Source organism: Camellia sinensis, chromosome 9, assembly GCF_055761805.1.
Source record: "Camellia sinensis isolate YWXY chromosome 9, ASM5576180v1, whole genome shotgun sequence".
Classification (NCBI taxonomy): domain Eukaryota; kingdom Viridiplantae; phylum Streptophyta; class Magnoliopsida; order Ericales; family Theaceae; genus Camellia; species Camellia sinensis.
In genome coordinates this window covers 14,783,000-14,804,058 of record NC_138969.1, presented here as the reverse complement: position 1 = coordinate 14,804,058, position 21,059 = coordinate 14,783,000, and the positions used below count along the sequence as shown (strand labels likewise).

At 46.3% G+C, this 21,059-nt stretch overlaps 1 protein-coding gene across 1 annotated transcript in view; it reads left to right on the top strand.

Moving 5' to 3' along the window:
* Positions 1-1,236: 1,236 nt before the first annotated feature.
* The window catches only part of LOC114281409 (uncharacterized), a 67,630-nt gene continuing 47,807 nt past the window's right edge, over positions 1,237-21,059 (top strand). Inside the window, exons 1-8 of the mRNA XM_082888796.1 lie at positions 1,237-1,306; positions 1,623-1,725; positions 2,159-2,387; positions 3,487-3,579; positions 3,740-3,831; positions 3,885-4,026; positions 4,309-4,470; positions 4,564-4,812. Coding sequence (XP_082744922.1) covers positions 1,237-1,306; positions 1,623-1,725; positions 2,159-2,387; positions 3,487-3,579; positions 3,740-3,831; positions 3,885-4,026; positions 4,309-4,470; positions 4,564-4,812 — 1,140 coding nt within the window. The remainder of the gene's footprint in view (positions 1,307-1,622; positions 1,726-2,158; positions 2,388-3,486; positions 3,580-3,739; positions 3,832-3,884; positions 4,027-4,308; positions 4,471-4,563; positions 4,813-21,059) is intronic.

Genomic DNA, 21,059 nt, shown 5'->3' with positions numbered 1-21,059 from the left:
AAGGGATCAAAAGGGTCAAGCACCAAAGGTGGTCGGCCATACCAAATAGGTGGCCTTCCAGATGAATGCAACACAATGGTGGTATAGGAGACCAGAAATTATGGCCCAAAAGTGAGGGAGACTAGTTTCCCGACAAGAAAATTGGCTGGAGGAGAGAGAAGAGTGGTCTCTAAGGAGAAAGCTGGTCTCCAAGAAGAAAAGGTGGTCTCCCACCCTTGTACCACCTTCCTAACAATGAAACTACGGTCCATGCCAAAAATGAACCATGACCGATGCAAAACGAGGGTTCGGGGGCCAAAACGCGCAGTCGGGGGCCCTGAAAACTAACTGTTAAGTGCCGGAAGTGGCGTACGACCCCGAAGGTGGTCTTTCGGGCCACAGTGTCCTTCTAAGGAGAGGAAACAAGATGTGTGCCAAAAATCGGAGCAAACAGAGGTAGTTAAGTGGTCCCGAACTGAGGCACACGGTTGACGGCTCTGAAAAATCGAAAACTAGTCTCCAAACGAGAAAAATGGCCTACGACCACGAAACGTAGCCTACGGCCACTGAGAGATGGTCTACGAGACCTCTCCCTCCCTTCGGAAGAGAAAACGGAGAAAACGGGACCTGGTTCGCAAACTGAGGCAAAGCACAAAAGAGCCCCGAAGTCCGGAGGCAAGGCTCTCAGCCGAGACTCCGAAACCTCAGAACGAGCACAATATGCATCATCACTGAGCGCTCAATCGGTGACGTCTGAGTCTTAAGGTTGGTCAAAAATAGGGTGTATGCAGTTGCCCCTCTTTGACAGAACTCGGAAGTCATAAGTGACGGGAGTGAATGTTAAAGCCTAGAGACGACCCATTTTTGACAAGGCCGAAGACTTAGACAAACAGGCGAGATAAACGAAGAGATGTGCTCGCAAGCAGGGGAAAAAATGAAAAATGATATGCACCAAGTCGAACGTAACTCATGATCATGCAAAGCAGCAAGCTGTAATGAAGCAAATATTCACAATAGATGTAACAGTTTTAAACAAGAATGCAAAGCACAACTACATTTCATGCAGTTAGAATGTGGAGAATTATTCAATCCTCGCCACGTCTCACACGGAGAAGATACAATACCTGTGCGGCTCGTCTGGTCGCACCAGCTTCAAATGAACCGTACATACAATATCGTGCCTGCAAAAGAGAGAAACTTAACAAGCACAACATAGTTAGCAACACATGTTCAACACTACATCGAATGCAGACAAACATGGTGTCAATGGGAGAGTGCATCGCAATGCGAGGAGAAATGTATGCGACAACGCAAGTTAAGTATGGAGGTATGACAATACTGGTGAAACGTGCACAATAATGTAAGTGATGTGCATAACAATACAAGTGACGTGCATACCAATGCAGGATAAGTACAACTTCGAATGCACATTTGACACAAAACAACGGGCAAAGAAATGCAAGTTTCGACGAGGGCGACTCAATCGCGGCCTCCGGTTTACCTCCCGGAAGGGTCATGACGTACTCAAAAAGGATACATCTTGCTCTTGATGAGTAATAATGAAACACGCATCGAAAGTTGGAGTTGAAGTTCCCGCGGAGGGATTTCGCGACGAAAAGTGCACTTTTCTTGTACTTTCTCAGGTGCCGGGAACTCCGATCACTACCAAATTTTGCAGGGAGCTCAAAGAGACATTGGAGACCACCTTGGGAACACCACCGACCAGGTTTGGAGGCCACCAACCAGGTTTGGTGCAGGGGGTGGTCGGCCTACTAGAAAAGGTGGTCGGCCGACCACCTAGCCAAAAACAGGGGCAGTTTTGTCTTTTCACCCTTGTTTCTTTAAATACACACGGCCAAACACTTTTTGCTCATAACCTCAGATCCGAAATCATCTCCCCTTGCTTTCTAGATCATTTTCTCCCTTAGATCTGTGCTCTATAAGCGTTTTCCAACGCCCCACGTAAAGTTGTTTCGCGAAATCTTTCAGTTTTCTTCACTTTGAACCGATTAAATTTTGATTTCGGTGCTTCTTTCTCCATTTTCACCACTTGGGGTAAGTTTGTCTCAATATTTGGAACATTTTCCCGGGATTTGACTTTTGTTGATTTTTTCATTTCCCGAGAGTTGACTTTTGTTAACTTTTTCCAATTTTGGCTCATTTTTGCTCCTTTTTGCAGATTTCTCGAAATGGTAGGTCATTTCCCTCATGGAAGAGGTCCTCCACGTGCCGGAGGTGATCCAGACATTATGTCCTTGCCTCCAAGGGTTCAGCCATTCGATCCCGAGAGGTATCAGCCTCGGGAGCATATCCTTCCTCTTGCCATTTTCTACCATTTTACCGATTTTGATGATCGAGCACCTGTGGATCTGCTATTGCGGGAGCCGGAGTCCCACCTCTCTCATCAGGCACGGGAGATATATACTTCACTTTTACGTTTTTCGCAATGTATTATGCATTTTCTATGCATTTCATGCTTTCGCTATGTTTATCTGCTCATTCTAGCACACAGCTTGTTCTGAACACTTAGTCTATAACATAGTATTCCATTTGCATCTTGAACACACAGCTCAATCACTTGAATTTCTGAACACACAGCCCACATATTGATTGTGAACACACAGCACGCACTTGTTGAGAGTTGCACACGTAGCTCAAACTATTGAATTTCTGAATACGTAGCCTATTGTTGATTGTGGACACGCAGCCCAAACTGTTGAATTTCTGAACACGTAGCCCATTGTTGATTGTGAACACACAGCACACACTTGTTGAGAGTTGAACACACAGCCCAAACTTTGAATTTCTGAACACAAAGCCCATTGTTGATTGTGAACACGCAGCACACACTCATTGAGAGTTGAATACGCAGCCCAAACTGTTGAATTTCTGAACACGCAGCCCATTGTTGATTGTGAACACACAGCACACACTTGTTGAGAGTTGAACACACAGCCCAAACTTTGAATTTCTGAACACACAGCCCATTGTTGATTGTGAACACGCAGCACACACTCGTTGAGAGTTGAACACGCAGCCCAAACTTTTAATTTCTGAACACAGAGCCCATTGTTGATTGTGAACAAGCAGCACACACTCGTTGAGAGTTGAACACGCAGCCCAAACTGTTGAGGTGAACACACAGCCCACTGTTTCCGAAGTCTGAACACGCAGCCCAAACACTTGATGTTGAACACACAGCTCGAACTTTGAGATGAACACACAGCCTGTTATTTCTGAAGTCTGAACACGCAGCCCAAACACTTGATGTTGAACACACAGCTCATTATTTCTGAAATCTGAACACGCAGCCCAAACTCTTGAGTTGAACACATAGCACAGCTCATATACTTCATGTTGAACACACAGCTCACACACTTCAATTCTGAACACGCAGCCCACATACTTTACGTTGAACATGCAGCTCATGGCATTGTATCTATTTTAGTTTGCACACAGCTCATATTTTCATGTTGAACTGAATACATGTGTTCATTCTGAATGCAGGTATCTTCCCGTATTACACGAGGATACGGCTCCATCGTTGCGAGGGAGTGGTACACGGAGCTCCCGGAGGCCGTTCATGATTGGGTTGACCAGGCAGGGTTCGGACCCTTCTGCAGGGGGATATCTCGCTATCCTGCTAGCAGGACGTTGATGGGCGCACTTGTAGAGAGATTGTGGGACACCACCAACTCCTTTCATTTCTCAGCTACCGGGGACATGACTATGACCCCGTTTGACTTTGCTGTGCTGACAGGCCTTGACGTGGGAGGCTGGTCGACCCCTTGTGACGAGGACATGGGCGAGTGGGAGGCTGCCTCGATTTATCTATAGGGAGCTCGCCCACTGGTTGACAGATCATCGGGCAGGGTCCAGTACACTTGGTTTTCCACACATTTTAGGAGGATTGAGCCCGAGACTCCTGAGGAGATAGCGCAGTACACTCGAGGGTTTTTGATGTTCCTCCACGGGACCACTCTGTTCTCCGATAGGGGAAACACCGTCAGACTCTATCTGCTGAGTGCTCTGGTAGACCTATCACAGGTCAGTCGGTATGACTGAGGTGGCGCCGACTTGGCTACCCTCTATTGTTACCTCCCGCGGATGGGGGAACATAGTCGGCGGCTATTGGAGAGCCTGGGAGGTACTTTCTGCCCTCTTGATTTACATTTCTGCTTTTCGTTATCTGTACATTGCACATACGGCACACTTTACATTCTGTACTTTATATTCCGCTCTCAGCATTCTGCATTCTCTGTATATTCTGCATTCACATTCTGTACTCAGCATTCTGTATTCTGATGGCTATTGCCCTGTTTTCCACAGCTATGGGTTTTCGCGTACTTTCCGACACTGGCCCCGGAGCTCGAGGTGGCGGTGCCTCTCACGATTCCTTACTCGCTCGTATTCGAGGGCCAGTACCGGCAGAGGGCCCGGGAGACTTTGCCCTACCTGCAGCAATTTTTTGACACAGTGCGAACGACCAAGGTAATTCAGAACTCTCAGTTCTCCATGTTTTCATCTTTGATTCATCTTGCACATTTATGATTTCTAATCAGCTCATGCATTAGTTATTCGCAGATCACATGGCAGCCCTGGGCGCTCTTGGGTGGAAACACCCGATTTTGGTTTGCTGGGGGATGGGCCGATTCTCGGTACAGGATCCTATTTGAGGAGCCCGTTGGTAGGGCCTGGTTTCTAGGGGACCGCTTCATGCGCCAGACTATGGGCTACCCCGGGCAGAGTGTCCCCGCAGCACCTCCGGACGACATGCGGTCTACTGAGGGGCTCACTCCCCAGGATGTCGATAGCGCCATGTTGGGTACCGACGTACTTCTACATTTGGAGGAGGGGGAGTATGCGACTTACCGTCATACATACTTGATGCCTCCATTGATGGGTGTCCGTACTCCTACGAGGAGGTCTGCTGGCATGCCATTATCGAGCTGGGCCCGGGCTGTAGATATTCCTTCGACCAGCAAGGCCGGCACATCGAGAGGTGGGGCTAGACTGGTCCCCCCGATTCCCCCGACTTATCGTCAAGCCAGATGGCCAGATATCCTGACTGAGTTGACAGGATGGTGATACGGGACTTCCTACCCGATTGCGATAGAGCCCCCTATGCCCGATCACCGATACGTCAGTGATCTTGACTCACCACCGGCATGTTCCGCTGCTTTTCATTTACCACTCTGATACTTAGGCATTCATTTACTCATTGATGACTTGAGCTTGTATCTGCAGCCTACCAGGGAGTATACGGAGGGGTTACTCGGGTTAGTAGCCTCACTCGAGGGCATGGTCCTGCGGAGAGAGACGCAATTGTCCATCGTCGGTGTCCTGGTACTCTTTAGTTTTCTTGCTTTTATCATACTTCTGATGACATGCTGAACTTCAATATTTCACTGCATTGATTGACTGTATGTGTAGAGCGCATCTGACACACACCACATTCATGTACTGTATCTGCATACACCCACTCTTTGTAGTTTTCTTACATCTGCATCTAATATACATACTTTGGCTGATGTATTCAAATTGCGCTATTTCTTTTCAGATGCCTCCGCTACATACAGGGCCACAGGCCGAGCCATCTAGGCCTTCTCAGAGAGCTGGGAGAGGGGGTTCGACTCGCGGCCGAGGCAGACGCAGAGAGGAGGAGTCCAGCGAGGAGGAGGAGCTTGCACATCCCCAGTCAGAGACATCTGCTGGCAGAGAGGATGACTCTGGTTCCGGTTCCGGTTCCGGTAGTGGAGATGATGTCGAGGAGGATTCTGAGGGCGGCGACTCCGATTCCGATGATGATGATGGTGCAGAGGCTGTTCCGCAGAAGAGGACGAAGAGGGCCTCTTATTCTTGTGCTTGATAGCATTGATGCAGCTGTTCCCTACTTTATTTGCCTTTTTTTTTTTACTAGTAGTTGTAGTACATTGTACATTATTAGGCAGTTTTATTTTCTGTAAAACTTGTACCCTTGTTGTAAAATGTTGTAACAAAGGAAGCATGACAGAATGAAACAACTTTTTGAAAAAGTGTTGCATTTTATGTTCTTAGCATTGCATCGCATTATTTTGCACGAAAATGAGATTGAATGGAATTGTGCACTAAAAATTGCCAAGTCAAGTAGTGAACCGACACAACAAACTAAGCAACTTAACTTATTAAGAAACAACAAAACCTTAGCAAGTTTACAACTCGATAAGCAAGATACATGAATGTTGATTAAACAAAGAATAGCAACTCAATACACGAAACTCGATGACTCGACAAACAAGACTCGATAAACAAAACAACTCGATAAACAAAACAACAACTCGATAAGCAAGTCTCAACAACAACTCGATAAACAAAATGCATTTCGGACGATCAGAGTGACGGAACGCATCCGAAACAGAGGAAAACTCGCACCTTCAGCACTCGTGATGCATGAAAATGCTAGGAACTTTCTTCTAGAGGCTAGGACAAGACCAAAGCCCCACTTTCCTCCATGGCCGACCACCTAAGGAAGCTGGTCGACCAACTTTTTTTTATTGGAGACCAAGGGGGTGGTCGGCCTACCAGAAAAGGTGGTCGGCCAACCACCTGGCTTAGCAACCACCAGATTCTTGACACGTGTCCCCCGAACAGTGCCTTATCCTCTATAAAAGTCCTAGCTTCATGGTTTATTCATTTTATCTCAGTTTTGCATCAAAATGGAGGCGTTCCTCATCCAAAATCTCACAACTTGGATTGCCTCTCTGGATGGCTCGAAAAAGTTGAACTTCCGGGGCTTCGGCTTGAATGCACTATTCACGCTGGGTCGTACTCCGCTGCATCTTCCTTTCCTCCATGCCGCGACAAGGTTTTGGAACCCGGTAACACATGTCTTTAGCTTCGGCGAGCAAGAGATGTGTCAGACCTTCGAAGATTTTCAAGCTTTGATGGAATTCGAGCGCAATGAGGAAATCTTGCCTCAACTACGATTTGGCCACGTCCAAGCCCTAGGACGAATGTGCGCCTCACTTTGCATGACGCTCGATCATTGATTCACGACGGGGAGTTGGACATCCCAAGCTTAGTTCGTTGGTTTTCTGATGCTGGTGACCGCGGTGACCATCATTGGCAGGGTTATCGGCGACACGCTCATTTCTTGTTTGCCCCGGGCTCTGGTGGATTCAGTGTCCGGTTGATCGAGGTTGCCCAAGGTTTGAAGGAGGGCATGAGCTGCATCGCCATGACATTGGCTGAGACATTGATGGGCTTAGACGCTTTTCATCACCGGGAGACGGCTAGGCTTGCAGGGAGCCCATTACTATTGCAGGTAATGTTTCCCACCCAACCTCACATATGTATAGCTCACATCACTCGGCCCTCAGGCTCGATTTTTCTCACAAAACCCTTTTCTTTCTTTTCTCTCATCGTACATCTCTCTATTCTTTATTCTCTCATTTTTCGTCCCTCCCCAGGTGTGGCTGATGGACAAGTTATAGATTGTGGAGTCTTGCCCAGCATACTCAGCTCGTGGCTACTTTTTTCGACAACGCCTGGTCGATGCCCTGGATGAGGGATGGTGGTACAACTGGATGCGCAGTTTGTTTGCAAACCGCATCGCTTGGTGCTGCCCTTGGTTCAACCTGCCGGCAATGAGTTACAACATGACCCGTCAACCTGGGATTCAATTGATTGGCATGACACACTATGTCTTCTATTTTCCGTTCTGGTTCCGGCGCCAGTTCGGGCATGATCAGACTTGCCCGCCAGAGGGGATAGAGTACCCCGCTACATTTCCAGTCCGAGGCGCACAGCTTGCTCGGTATGCCACAGCATGGAGGACGAGAGAACCTCGGCCCCCGCTCTTACTTTCAGTTGCACTTTGTCTGATGAGTGCTTGGATTGGCTCAATGAAGAGGCAAAAGAAGGGCCCACTTTGGCATTGGAGGCTTCGACCAGCTCTGGGAGGGGGCGCAGGAACACTTGACTTACCTATGCCTCGGATTTATTGCTTTATTAGTACTTTCAAGTTTTCTTTATGAATGTAATAAAAAACAACTTCAATTTGTATGCAAGAGCAGGAGAACTCTGTATTGAAATCAATGAAATTGAAGGTTGTGGGTACTGAAAATTTTCCGTTTTGGTCCAAAAATGGTCCAAGTTGTAAAAAGATTAATTTTGAACAAAGTCAACTTTTATTAAAACTTTTCAAAACCATTTTCGATATGGATCAGAACTGGACACGCCTGAAATCTGTCACTGAGATGCACAACCTCGGATCCTAGCAACTGGAAAGTTGCCCCTAGTCTGAATAGTACCGCGGCACTGCATAGCAACGGAAAGTTGCCCCTAGTCTAAAAAGCACTGCACCGGCGATCATAACCGAACTCTTGAATGCTAAATAGACAAAGATGACCGAGATGATCAAATGGACAAAGTTGATCGCGGAAAAGTTTATGGCTGAACTTCAGGATGAAGTTACCTACGTATCCCAAAGATAGGAATCAAGCCTTACGTAGTTCAGGCTGGGGTTCACTCGTGTATTTTCACTCTCCTTTTACGCTCTAACTTTTGCCAAGGCTGCCCTTTGCCGGTTTTCAACCTTACGAGCTCAGTTTTTATAATTTCAAAATTTTTTCAATGCTTTAACTTTTGCCTAGGTCGCCTTTTGGGGTTTTCGGCCTAACGAGCCTCTCAGGGGTAATATTTCTTCAACTTGTCCATGTTGATTGGTTGTGAGAACTCAAGGCCATCAAGGTCTATTATAACCACAGCTCCACCTGACCAGATAGACTTAATGATGTAGGGACCAGTCCAATTGGGTCTGAACTTGCCCCTAGGGTCATGAATGGGAGCTCAGTTGTCCTTGAGCACCAAATCTCCTTCTTTTAGATTCCTGGACTTAACCTTCTTGTTGAAAGCCCTGGCAATTCTGCGCTGATAACCTTGAACATGGTACAGTGCTTTCAATCTTCTTTCATCAAAGAGCATGAGTTCCTCAAATCTGCTCTACTGCCAATCTGCTTCGGCTATCTGACACTCAGCCAGTACTCGCAAAGATCGAACCTGATTTCAATAGGTAGAACGGCCTCCATCCCATAAACCAATGAATACGGAGTCGCCCCAGTAGAAGTTCTAATTGAAGTCCGATAGCCCCACAGAGCAAACGGCAGCTTATCTGGCCAATCCCGGTAGGTTTCCACCATTTTTTGCAGTATGTGCTTGATGTTCTTGTTGGCGGCCTCAACTGCTCCATTGGTTTGTGGCCGGTATGTGGATGACTTATGAAAAGCCACGTTGTATTTCTCCAACAAGTCAATCACTTCCTTCTTGAAGTGGGAACCATTATCTGAAATGACCTCGTTTGGGACCCCATAACGACATATGATGTTTCTGATAAGCTTTGCAACGTGCGACGCCTTCAACACCGCATAAGATTGGGCCTCAACCCACTTCATGAAATAATCTATCGTGACTAGGATGAACTCATGTCCATTCGACCCCTTCGGAGTGACAGCCCTGATCACATCGATTCCCCAAACTAAAAATGGCCATGGCGAAGTCATAATGTACAGCTTCGACGGCGGAATGTTCATGCGGTTTGCATGGATCTGACATTTGTGGCACCAATAATAACCTTGTCTTAGGATCTTCCGCGCTAGCATTACCCCGTTCATATGCGCACCGCATTCCCCTCCATGGATGGCCTCCATCAGGCGTTTTGATTCTTCTGCTTCAACGCACAACTTATGCATTCCCAGATGAGCTCTATTATACAATTTACCTCCGCAGATGATGAACTGAACGGCCATTCTTCTGATTGCCCTTTTATCCTTGGCATTTACCCCTGGTGGATATGCTTCCTTCTCCAAGAAATTTCAAATATTGTAATACCAGGGGTTCTCATCTTGAACCTCATCTATAGCAGCAATAAACTCGTAAGCCGACACAAATTTCTGATCGATAATGACTGGACGCATCCGGACTCCAAACGAGATGTCTATCATGGAAAATAGAGTTGCTAGTGAATCTACAAACCTGTTGTTTTCTCTTAGTAGATGAGTGAAGTTTAGCTTCTCAAATCGAGGAATCAGTAGGTCCAAGGTTTGGTGGTACATTATCATCCTTTCCTCTTTGACCTTCTAATCCCCCTTAGCTTGGGATACAACAAGGTTCGAGTCCCTAATGACGTCCAACCGTCTTGCCCCTAGTTCCAGGGCTGCTTCTAAACCAGCAATGCATGCTTCGTACTCTGCTTCGTTGTTCGAGACTTTGAATCAAAGTTTAAATGCTAAAGGGATATGGGAATTGTCGGGTGCTATCAGCAACACCCCTATCCCATACCTATACTGGTTCGACGCTCCGTCAAAGTACATCGTCCAGAACTCATCTTCGATATGCAAAATGGCCTCATCTGGGAATAAGTACTCAACAGTTTCACCTCCTTCCATTGGATGATTGGCTAAGAACTCCGCTACCGCTCTTTCCTTGATTGACTTGCGCATCACATATTTCAAATCGAATTCGAAAAGCAACAGCAACCAACAAGCCAGCCTACCCGTAAGTGCTGGTTTCTCAAAGAGATATTTGATGGGATCTAATCTTGAAACCAGCATTACAGAGTGAGTTAACAGGTAGTGCCGCAACTTCCTGGTAGCCCATACCAAGGCTAAGCAAGCCTTTTCTAACGGTGTGCAGCGGGTTTTGTACTCCAACATCTTTTTTCTCAGATTGTAAATAGCCCTCTCCACCTTGTCCTCAGACTCTTGCGTGAGCATGCAGCCCATTGTGGTCTCAGTCACTGAAAGATACAAAAGCAATGGCTTCACTGACTCAGGTGGTGATAGCACAGATGGGTTCTGTAAGTATTCCTTGATCTGTTCAAAAGCAGCTTGGCATTGGTCGTTCCATTGGAACTTCTTTCCTTTCTCCAGGAGGCCAAAAAGTGGTTCACAAGTCAAGGTTAATTTTGAGATAAACCGTCTTATGAATCGCACTTTACCCAGAAAGCCTCGCACCTCCTTTTCAGTCCTTGGTGGTGGCATTTCTAGGATGGCCTTGATTTTGGAAGGGTCGAATTCGATACCTTTCTGTGTAATCAGAAACCCCAGCATTTTTCCTGCTGTAACACCAAACGTACACTTCTGAGGATTCAGCCGCAACCGAAATTCTCTGATCCTTTGAAAGAACTTTTGTAAGGCAGTGTAGTGACCCTCTCTTTCTTTGGACTTGACAATCATGTCGTCCACATACACCTTAACCTCTTTGTGGATCATGTCGTGCAATATTGTGGTCGCGTCCCGTTGTTATGTAGCTCCAACGTTCTTCAGTCCAAATGGCATTACCTTGTTGCAATAGGTCCCCCACGGAGTGGTGAATGCAGTCTTTTCTCGGTCTTCAGGTGCCATCACTATCTGGTTGTAGCCCGAAAAGCCATCCATGAACGAAAGCAAAGCATGCCCCGCTGTGAAGTCCACTAACTCATCGATATGCGGCAAAGGGAAGTCGTCCTTCGGACTAGCTCTATTCAAGTCCCTGAAATCCACGCATACCCGGATCCTACCATCCTTCTTCGGCTCCAGAACAATGTTAGCCAACCAAGTTGGGTATTCGGATACCAGTAGGAAACCTGCGTCGATTTGCTTGGTGACCTCTTCCTTAATCTTGAGAGCCCAGTCTGGGCAGATCCTTCTGAGATTTTGTTTAACGGGTCGGGCCTCGGGGTCAAGAGGGATCCGGTGCTGTACAATCTCAGGATCGATTCCAGGCATGTCTTTGTAGGACCACGCGAAAACATCTTTGAAATCTTTTAATAAAGCAACTAAGTGCTCGCGTTCCTCCGAAGACAACGTGGACCCGATCTGGACCAGCCGCAGGTCCTCCTCAGTACCAATATTCACAGTAGTGATTTCATCCGTTAAGGGTTTAACAAATCTTTCCTGCTTTTGTTCAATTAAGCGTTGCAAAACCGAAGGAATTTCTTCCTCGTCGTTTTCATCAAAATTTTGAAAGTATGAGTTAATGCAATAAATCAAGGGCACAGAAAAGTACTCAGAAACCACAGCCACATCATTCTCATTAAGCATATCCAAATCGTCTGATTCTTCGGTTACAACAGACTCAAAAGAGAAAGAAAAAGACGACCTGGACAGGACTGTGGTATCCGGGTTATCACCCCCTGGAATACTAGACTCGGACTCAGTCGAGCTGGAACCTGATTTTGACTCAACAGATTCGGTGGAATCAGATTACGGCTCACTACCTGACTCGGTGCTACTTGACAAAAATCCCTCTTCATACTGCCAAATGAGAGAGGGTGCAATAGATGCATCCAAAATGTTTGCTGGTAGGCCCGCAGCCGTTTCATTCCTGATTATGCATACAGAGAAGTTATCCCCCAAGCACTTCTGTTCGATCGGAGGATCTGAAAGTAGACACGCCAGCGCTACCCCTATTTCACTTTTGGCGTCCTCAGACTCCACTTTCTTGCTCTGCTCAGCCTCAACTAATGGGTTTGTCTGCTCTTCGGCAACGTCATCCCCGGATAACTGCAGGTCAAAGAAGATCTCAAACCCTGGCACATACTTCCTCTCCGCATTCAACCATGGTTCCGGGAAGCCACAAAATGGAAAGTCCTCCCCCTCCCAAACAAAGCGTCCGTTTAGGGTACCCTGGATGGGTCGGTGCATTAACTCATATGGCTTCCCTGCCTTCTTTGCTCTGGCTCTCCTAGCCATCTCCTTACCTTTTCTCACCTAATCCTCTTTGGTGGGCAGATAACATAAACCAAAGGTATGTGGGTTGTGTGGCACTTCGGCCAATGCTGCAACGTCCTTCCGGCCGCTCTTTCCCAATCCCATCCTAGGGATGTGTTGAAGCTTGTTCATTAGGTATACTGATTAAGCACTGACATACACCCCCTCATTAACAGCCAAAATGTTCTGCACGATCTGGGCCTCAGCTAGAGTGAAATCAGATAAGAACACATCCTCCATACCGTGCTCAATTTCCAGGACCGGTGTAGACACCTCCGGTGGTGGATGGATCGATGAATTCCCAAAAACAATGGCTACTCCCTTCCCATGGGGGTATTTCACCATCTGATGTAAGGTAGACGAAACTGCCTTTACTTGGTGCAACCACGGCCGCCTCAAAAGTAGATTGAAGGTCGTAGGAACTTCTAAGACGTGAAAGTCTACCTCATGCTGTCCCAGCCCAACCTTGGTCTGAATTTTCACTGTCCCTATTACTTCTCTGCTTGTGTTATCATATGCCCGAATCACCTGGGCTATCGACACAAAGTCCGCGGTCTTTAAACCGATTGCATATGCAGTCCTTGCCAGGCACACATTGATGGTGGACCCTGTGTCGACAAGCACCACGGGTATCCATTTGTTTCTACACTCCACAGAGATGTAGAGTGGCTTGTTATGGTTCGCACCCTCAGGTGGCAATTCTTTGTCGGAGAAAGTCAACAACGGGGTAGCCCCGCCCGGAAAAACTAAGCCCACCAGCTGTTCGGGCGTGGTGTCTATTGAGAGCTTGGCCTTGTCCATGGCCAATAAGACAGCTTGTCGATGCACTCACGATGCCATAAGCAGTCCCCAAATGGAGATGTCTGCCTGTATCTTTTTCAACTACTTCAGTACAGCCTCTTCTTCGAGTTGTTTCTCCTTCTGTTTCTCTGCCTCCTTATCTTTCCCAGACGCCTCTAGCTGATCTAGATATGGGGGCTTGAAATACCACCTGCTTCTAGTCATATGATCAACTTCGCCGATGTACCAAGTATCGTCTGGTTGGTTGCTCTCCCAATCCTCATCTGTGTGGGCAAGACATAGATCATCGTCCTCCCACCAAATTCCATCGGCAGCCACCAGACACCTGTCCGGCTCTGGTTCCACTGTCCTTGTACTCTTAGTACCTTCTGTCTACATGCTGGCAGCATTCTCTATCCTCGTGCACACAGTACTTTCAGTCCCCACGGGGGCCTTGGCTTTTCTGATTCTCTCAAACTCCTCGATTCCTTTTTGCTCTAACTATGTCAGTACAGCTGGCTACCCTATAATTCCTGTATTCAAGTTGCCCAAATCCTGAGCGAAATTCTTAGCACCGACGCTCTCTGGCGATGCATTCTGATTTTCGGCCCTTCCAGCCACAACTGATGTTCTTGCCCCTGCCGGGCCCCGTTCTAACTGAGTTTCGTCAACAATATTTGGTAGGTCATTAAGCCACCCGGTTACCTCTGCTGACTCCCCAAAATCTGACCTGTTGACTATCATGCCCTCTGGATCTTGTTCATTGAAAAATTGGAGGCTAGCAAAGTCCCCTTCCATAGCTGCCAAGTCATCTATCCTCTGACCAGATTCATCCCCTTGTATCACACAAAGCTCTGCCCCTGCCGACAATTCCACATTTGGCCCAACCTGGCCTATTGATAGAATGTAGTCACTCGGACTGTATACCTCCTCAGCAAAACTCCCAGATTCCTCGGATTCTGACTCAACAATCCCATTCTACCCTGAAATCTCCCATGTTCTGTCTTTGACAGTCACCACCATTGGTTCAGGTTGGGTTCTGGAGATGTCCAACATGCACAAGTCAGTGCTATCAAGAAGGAGCACCTCCGGCTCGGGTAGGTGGGACGAGATGATATATGCTAGGATCGTAAGATACGACCCCAGTCTGGATAAAGTTGATACGTTTGGGGGGTGGAGCTTGGTTGTGCGGTGGGAGAGGGTTTGTTGTGACATTGGGTTTGTTGTGACAATCACCTGCTTGTCAACGAGATCTTGAATCTCATGACGCAATCTAAAACATTGGTCAGTGTCGTGACCATGTTGTTGGTGATATGCGTAGTATTTTGCTGGGTTATGAGAGGGAGGGAGTGGATTTGGCAATGGCCTCGGCTTTAGGGGCTTTAAGTGCCCTTTCTTGATTAATACCCCCAGAGCCTTGGACAGGGGCATATATAATGGGGTGAAGGTCCTCTGGCCTCGAGGTTAGTTTTTGGTGGTTTGTGTGTTGCTTCCGGACGCGCCGGAGAAAGGTGTAGCTGCCATGGGTCTTGGAGAGGAAATGGTGGTGACATGCTTACTTCTGAAGCTCTAGCATTTGCGGCATTGCTGGTGCCTGTATTGTTGTTGCGGTTGAAGGTTCTTCTGGGTTGCTCTCTGTCATTATCAATCAAGCCCTGCTTCAAGGCATCCTCAATCTGTACTCCCATCTCATGCAAATCTAAAAAGGTAGGGAAAGGGAGCACGATCATTTTCTGCATCAGCTTAGGCTGGAGATTGCGCACAATCATCCGGATTTGATCTTTATCAGTAGGCCTTAGGGTCATCATTGAGGCCTTCGACCTTTACCTGGCTACGAACTCTGAAAAGCTCTCCTTAGGCTCCTACCTTGTTGTCTCAAGATCACGGGTTGTAATCTCGATTTGCGTATTATAGAAGTACTGTGCAATGAAAGCCTCGGCCATCTCATCCCAGTTCCGCTTAACATTGTCTTCTAATTTTGCATACCAGATAGCGGCCACACCCGACAGGGTCCGGCCGAAAAATGAAAGCTTCTGCGGTCTGGTGAGGCCCATCGGCCATAGTATATCTGAGAACAACCGGAGATGCACCATGGGATCCCCAGATCCGTCAAAGCGGTTGATTTGTGGCATTTTGAACCTATCTGGCAACGTCACAGCCATGTCGGTATACCCGTCCTCAATGTCCGGGATAGACTTCACCCTTTGGGATTTCTTGAACACCTTCTCAAGCTTGCTCAATTTCAACGCTGTAGGGTCGAACTCGAACTCGAAGGGAGAGTCCGGTAGATTGGTAAGTGTTTTGGATAGTTGGGGTAAAATTAGGGGCAGAGCTAGCCCTACCAGAATGTCCGTACCTTCCTGGACATTGGGTGTTTCCTCGGGTGTCTGAACCCCTATTGGTGGAGGAGCTTGATGCGAAGCAGATGCTCCGTTTTGCTGTTGCGACCTGGTGATTAGCTCGGCCTGCTGGGCCATGATCGCAGCCTACTGCTTGGAAAATTCCGCTTGGCAGACAGCGTCTTGCTGCATGAGTTTCATACTCTCTTGGCGTTGACGCATCATTGCCTCCATTCCTGACGTGTTCTGCTGATCCATTTGACTAACTGGTATATCTATCTCTATGGCAACAATTGAGACCTCAGCCCGACTGTCCATTGATGGGGTAGACCACTGCTCTGGCAACCTCTACTCAGATACACTACGTTTTCTCGGCCTCTGACTGATAACCAGGGGTAGAGAGTGGAACACTGGTTGTCCGTCGACCAGATCCTCAGATTGATTGAGTCGGCGACCTCTTGTCCAGAGTGCTTGGGGAATATCTGCTTGGTCTGAAGCAATTGTGCTAAACTACCCTAGCAAAAAGATAAATAAAGCAATAATACGAAAATAAACAACTAGACAAACGGACAGCGTAATGGCTTTAAATAAATACATAACACACAGTTGGGCATCACAACACACAGTCGATAAGCTGAAAATACTATTTTCAAACACTGATCATTATCCCCAAATCACTGCCCCCAAAAAATTGAATCTGATACCCGCAGATAACTGATTCCCAAAATACTGAACTGGTGCCCGCAAGACTGATGCCTAAACTTGCAAACTGATACATGCATTCTTGTAGGGACGCACTCTAAAAACACATAACAAGCAAATGAGAACCAAAACACCCCTATGTTGGGGTAGGGTTTCCCTGTCCTATTTTGTTAGGAGCTAAGGTTTCACTACGCACGCAGCGGTTTCAAACAACCTATAATCGGGTAAGTAACCTGTCCTTGCTTGGAATGGTCACTATGGATTCCGAATATGCACTAGGTCGAATGGTCAAAAAGGGTGCCCCGGTAAAATCGGGGTTTGTGTTCCCGTCGTGGCAGAGCCCGCAACCAGTCAGCCTTATGGCACGCTTCGCAAAGCGAGTCTCCAGCAAACCGTTCAGGAATAGCATACGGCAAACACGGTGTCCTAGGTGCACCAATGCAAATGCAATGCAAAGAAATACATAAGTGTAATCAAAACAAGATATCATGAGTTCCAGTCAAGTTCTCTAAATCTCCAGTAGAGTCGCCAGAAACTGTAGATGTCCCCGAACGTCCCGGGAGAGAAATCCTGTTCTGTTCATTTGGGCTCACTATAATTCAAGACTCAATGTCACGGTCCTGTATCTAATCTCGCAAAGTGCAATGCAAGACCGATGAATCATCAAAGAGTCCAAATCCGGCAAATCGTTTTGAAAAACTGATTTTTAGAAAGAAATGCCAAACATGGACTGCTTTGCCAGATACAGAGTCGCCACCTAAATATTTTATTTTGGGGGAATTTAGGAAACCCTGACTCGTGCCTAAAGCCACGTGTCCATAATCACCAAAGTTGCCTTGGCTTGGGAACTTGGGTACGATTAGGGAAGGTCACTTCGTGAGCACCCCCGCTCGCTCGATCAAAGATCGGCCTCTACTAGCCATGATATCGAGTTTTGAAAACATTATGTGCTCTTATTCCGGTTTATTAGTCTAGAATTACTATGTGATGCGCACAACATACAAGTATAGACTGGGTTGCCTGAATTGGAACAAAACATTTTATGTTTATTTTGAAAAACAGTTTGCTACTTGCAAGTAGGCTAAAATGCAGGTTTTGCCACCCTCGGGTGGGCTTAAAACTCACAGTTAATGAATTGTTCCAATCCAAATAACCCAACCTTCACCCACAGGCATTCAAGCAGTTATATCACATAAGCACATAGCCTCATGGTAACCATGCTATCATGGTAGTCACTCGCACACATGCAAGGATGCTAAAGCATAAGACTTACCGAGTACTCCAAGCCAAAACAGAAGCTGACTAGAAATTATGCATGAATCTTAACTATGCTGGGATGCCTAATGCAACACATGCAAAATGCAACTAAAATAGGCTCGGCTATTCTATAATGGCACGTGAAATGCTACAACTAACACATATTCAACTCGGAATTGAAATACAATGCGGTTAGTATGATGCGCCGAGCCTGGTGCATGCAAGACAGATGAATGAATGCAAACATATGAGCATAAGTATGCTAATCGAAACATGCCCTAATCTAACCATCATTAGTTGATAAATAAAAGGGAGAAAGACATGGGGTTGGAAGACATACATCACACACACGCACACTTATTACAACATTGCCCCGCTCGAGGGGTCCGAATAAATAATACAGTCCGAATAAATAACAGCTACGGCAAATTATTACACATCATTAACTAATTAACAAACTAGCTAAGTAAGTGTGTAAACTACATGAATGCGACTGCCTCGGCTCTATTTTGGGTGACGATGGATGCATGCATGCTCGAGTCGCCTCGTCGGGAAATTCCATCGCGATGCCTCGTCTCGCCTTTGTTTGCAACTGATTTTAGAAATTTGCGCAAAGCTCCAAGAGGCTGAAACTCCACCCTAGGAAGGTTGCCGACTAGATATTGGCTTAGGAGACACCTGCCGACCACCCTTTATGGTAGGAACCGAAAAAGGTGGTCAGCTTGCCAGAAAACCTGGTCGGCCGACCACTTTCTGCCCCTAGATTCTGGTTTTTCTGCAACAAAAGCAAGAGAGAGAGAAGGCAATGTATTTTCAACATATGTGTGCAAGATCACTCTCCCCGTCCTTGCACAAGCTCAAGGGGATGTAATCCTCGATCCTCATGCCACCAATCACGCATCTCGATGCATGATGGCCGATGAGTCGAATTACACGACTCAATATGAAATGAATGCACATATAAGCAAGTAAAGCCAATAACTCTATCATGGACAATCAAGAGTGTCGGCGACCGAGAATCGAGGCACGTTTCGTCACTTGGAGTACGAAATGTCCCTCATTTCCCGTGTTTGGACTAAACCCTACTCCAAACACAATGCAACAAATAAGGATGGCATGACATGCACAAATGCAACTAGTATGCAATCCTAATGCAATGCGACCTAATCATGCAAACATGCAAGGATGAGATACAAACATGCTACTAGCATACACAATGCTATGAACCATATGGCATACACAATGCAAGGAAATGAGATGGCATACACAATGCCTAAAACAACATAACATGCACAACACATTGTAACATGGCATACACAATGCACAATGGACTTACACCAAAATGGAGAGGCCTCAGCAACGCCCAAATCAGTGGCCAAACACAATTGAAATTAGACAAGAACGCTCATGCAAACATGCCCAATGCAAGGGACCGAACCTAAGGCATCAAATGCCACTCTACCAAAGCATGGCAAGGGATGAAGTATGGCATACAAACATACATGACACAGCTCTGAAATGGCATAAAAGATGATCCCGAAACATGCGAATATGTCATACAATGCATGCTAGATGGCCTGGGTACCGAAACTAGTGAAGCGGATTACACTAGAGGTACACAAAGCAATGCACCAATGGAGAAACCAACCCCAAATAGACCCTAGGCAGGTCTGAAACAGTGGGAAAATGGCCTAAAATGATGGTTCAAAGTGCATGAAAATGGAGCTCATTCAATGGTCCGTAAATGAGGCATACAAGCCCGACTCTCAAACGCATTTAAAGAGTACAAAACATGGGAATATGGCATTCACATAAGCTCTGAAATATGATGTATAATGGCCCCAAAACAAGAAAACATCTCAGTATATGCATGTAGTGGACCTTAAAACTCAAAGCTAAGCATGGACATTGAACTACAAGCATGCAAAACAAGCATCATTTGACCATGAGACCCAAAAATAGAGCTAAGGCAGTCCAAAATATGCGCAAAATCAGTTTAAGACATGGCCAAAAAGTGCTAAAATCAAGGGTCCACAAAGCATTCAAAGAAAGTTAGTGAACCATGAGTTGTACTACAACTATATGAAGCATATGAGAGCTCACCAAACCAACTAAAAACAGAAATATGCCATGCCAAAATATGCCCAAAAACCCACTGAAACTCAGCCAATGCATGCAAGAATGGTAGGCTCCTTTGGAAGGCCATGCAAGGGGTTATTCTACACATGTATGATGGACACACAAAATGGAAAAACCACCTCTGGAAAGGGGTTATGAGGGTCCTAAAGCCCACCAAATAGGTCCTGAAATTAGTCTAGGAAGCATGCAAGTGAAAGCCCCTTTGAAAGGCCTTGAATAGGATTGTTCTACACATGTATAAAAGACTCTTTATATAGAAAAATGGGCTCTGGAAAAAGCCTATACAGACCTTAAAACTCACCAAATAGGGCCTGAAATATGGCTTTGAAACATGGAAGTAGGAGCCCCTTTGGAAGGCCAACAAAGCTAGTAAAGAGAACAAGGGGTGAGAGGGTCACCCCTCTCTGATTTTGAGGCTCAAGGACACATTTTAGCCATTGAAAATGCACTAGCTTTTAGTGACTAAAAGGCCAAACCAAGGCCAACACAAATGCTCTAATGCAAAGCTCAAAACATGAGGAAATGAAGCATGCATGGGGGTAGATGACCCCCAACATAAAAATGACCTTAAACAAACATGTTTATAAGCTTAAAACAAAACTTTTTCAGTTTATGATGAAACCCAAAGATGCTTGCAAATAAGGCTAAAGAATGAAGCAAAATAAAGCTACAAAGAGGGAAATGGTGACTTACCCTTGTAGAGGAGACCTCCAGCAACTTCTGGACCAAGGTAGGAGCTCTTCAACCTCTTAAAATCAGCTCCAAGGTTCTTAGGTTGATAATGGAGGTGTTGTGCTTGGAGGTATAGTGCAATGGGTGCAAGAACAATGGAGTTTGAAGCTTGAAAGAGAGAGATATGGAGGGAAGTGTATGTATGACTTAGCCAAAGTGTTGAACCTTTACAAATGGAGAGGAGAGCCTCTCTTATAGAAGAAGAGGTCCAAGGCTTCTTGGAGAAGCCTCAAGCAAAGGGACCAAGCTTCTAAAAGAAGCTAAACCAAAAGGGTCAAACTTCTTGAGGAAGCTAGACCAAAGGGGTCAAGCTTCCTCAAAAAGCTTGACAAAAGGTCAAGCTTCTTTTAGAAGCTAAGAAAAAAGGGCCAAAGCTTCCTTAAGAAGACAAACAAAAGGGTTA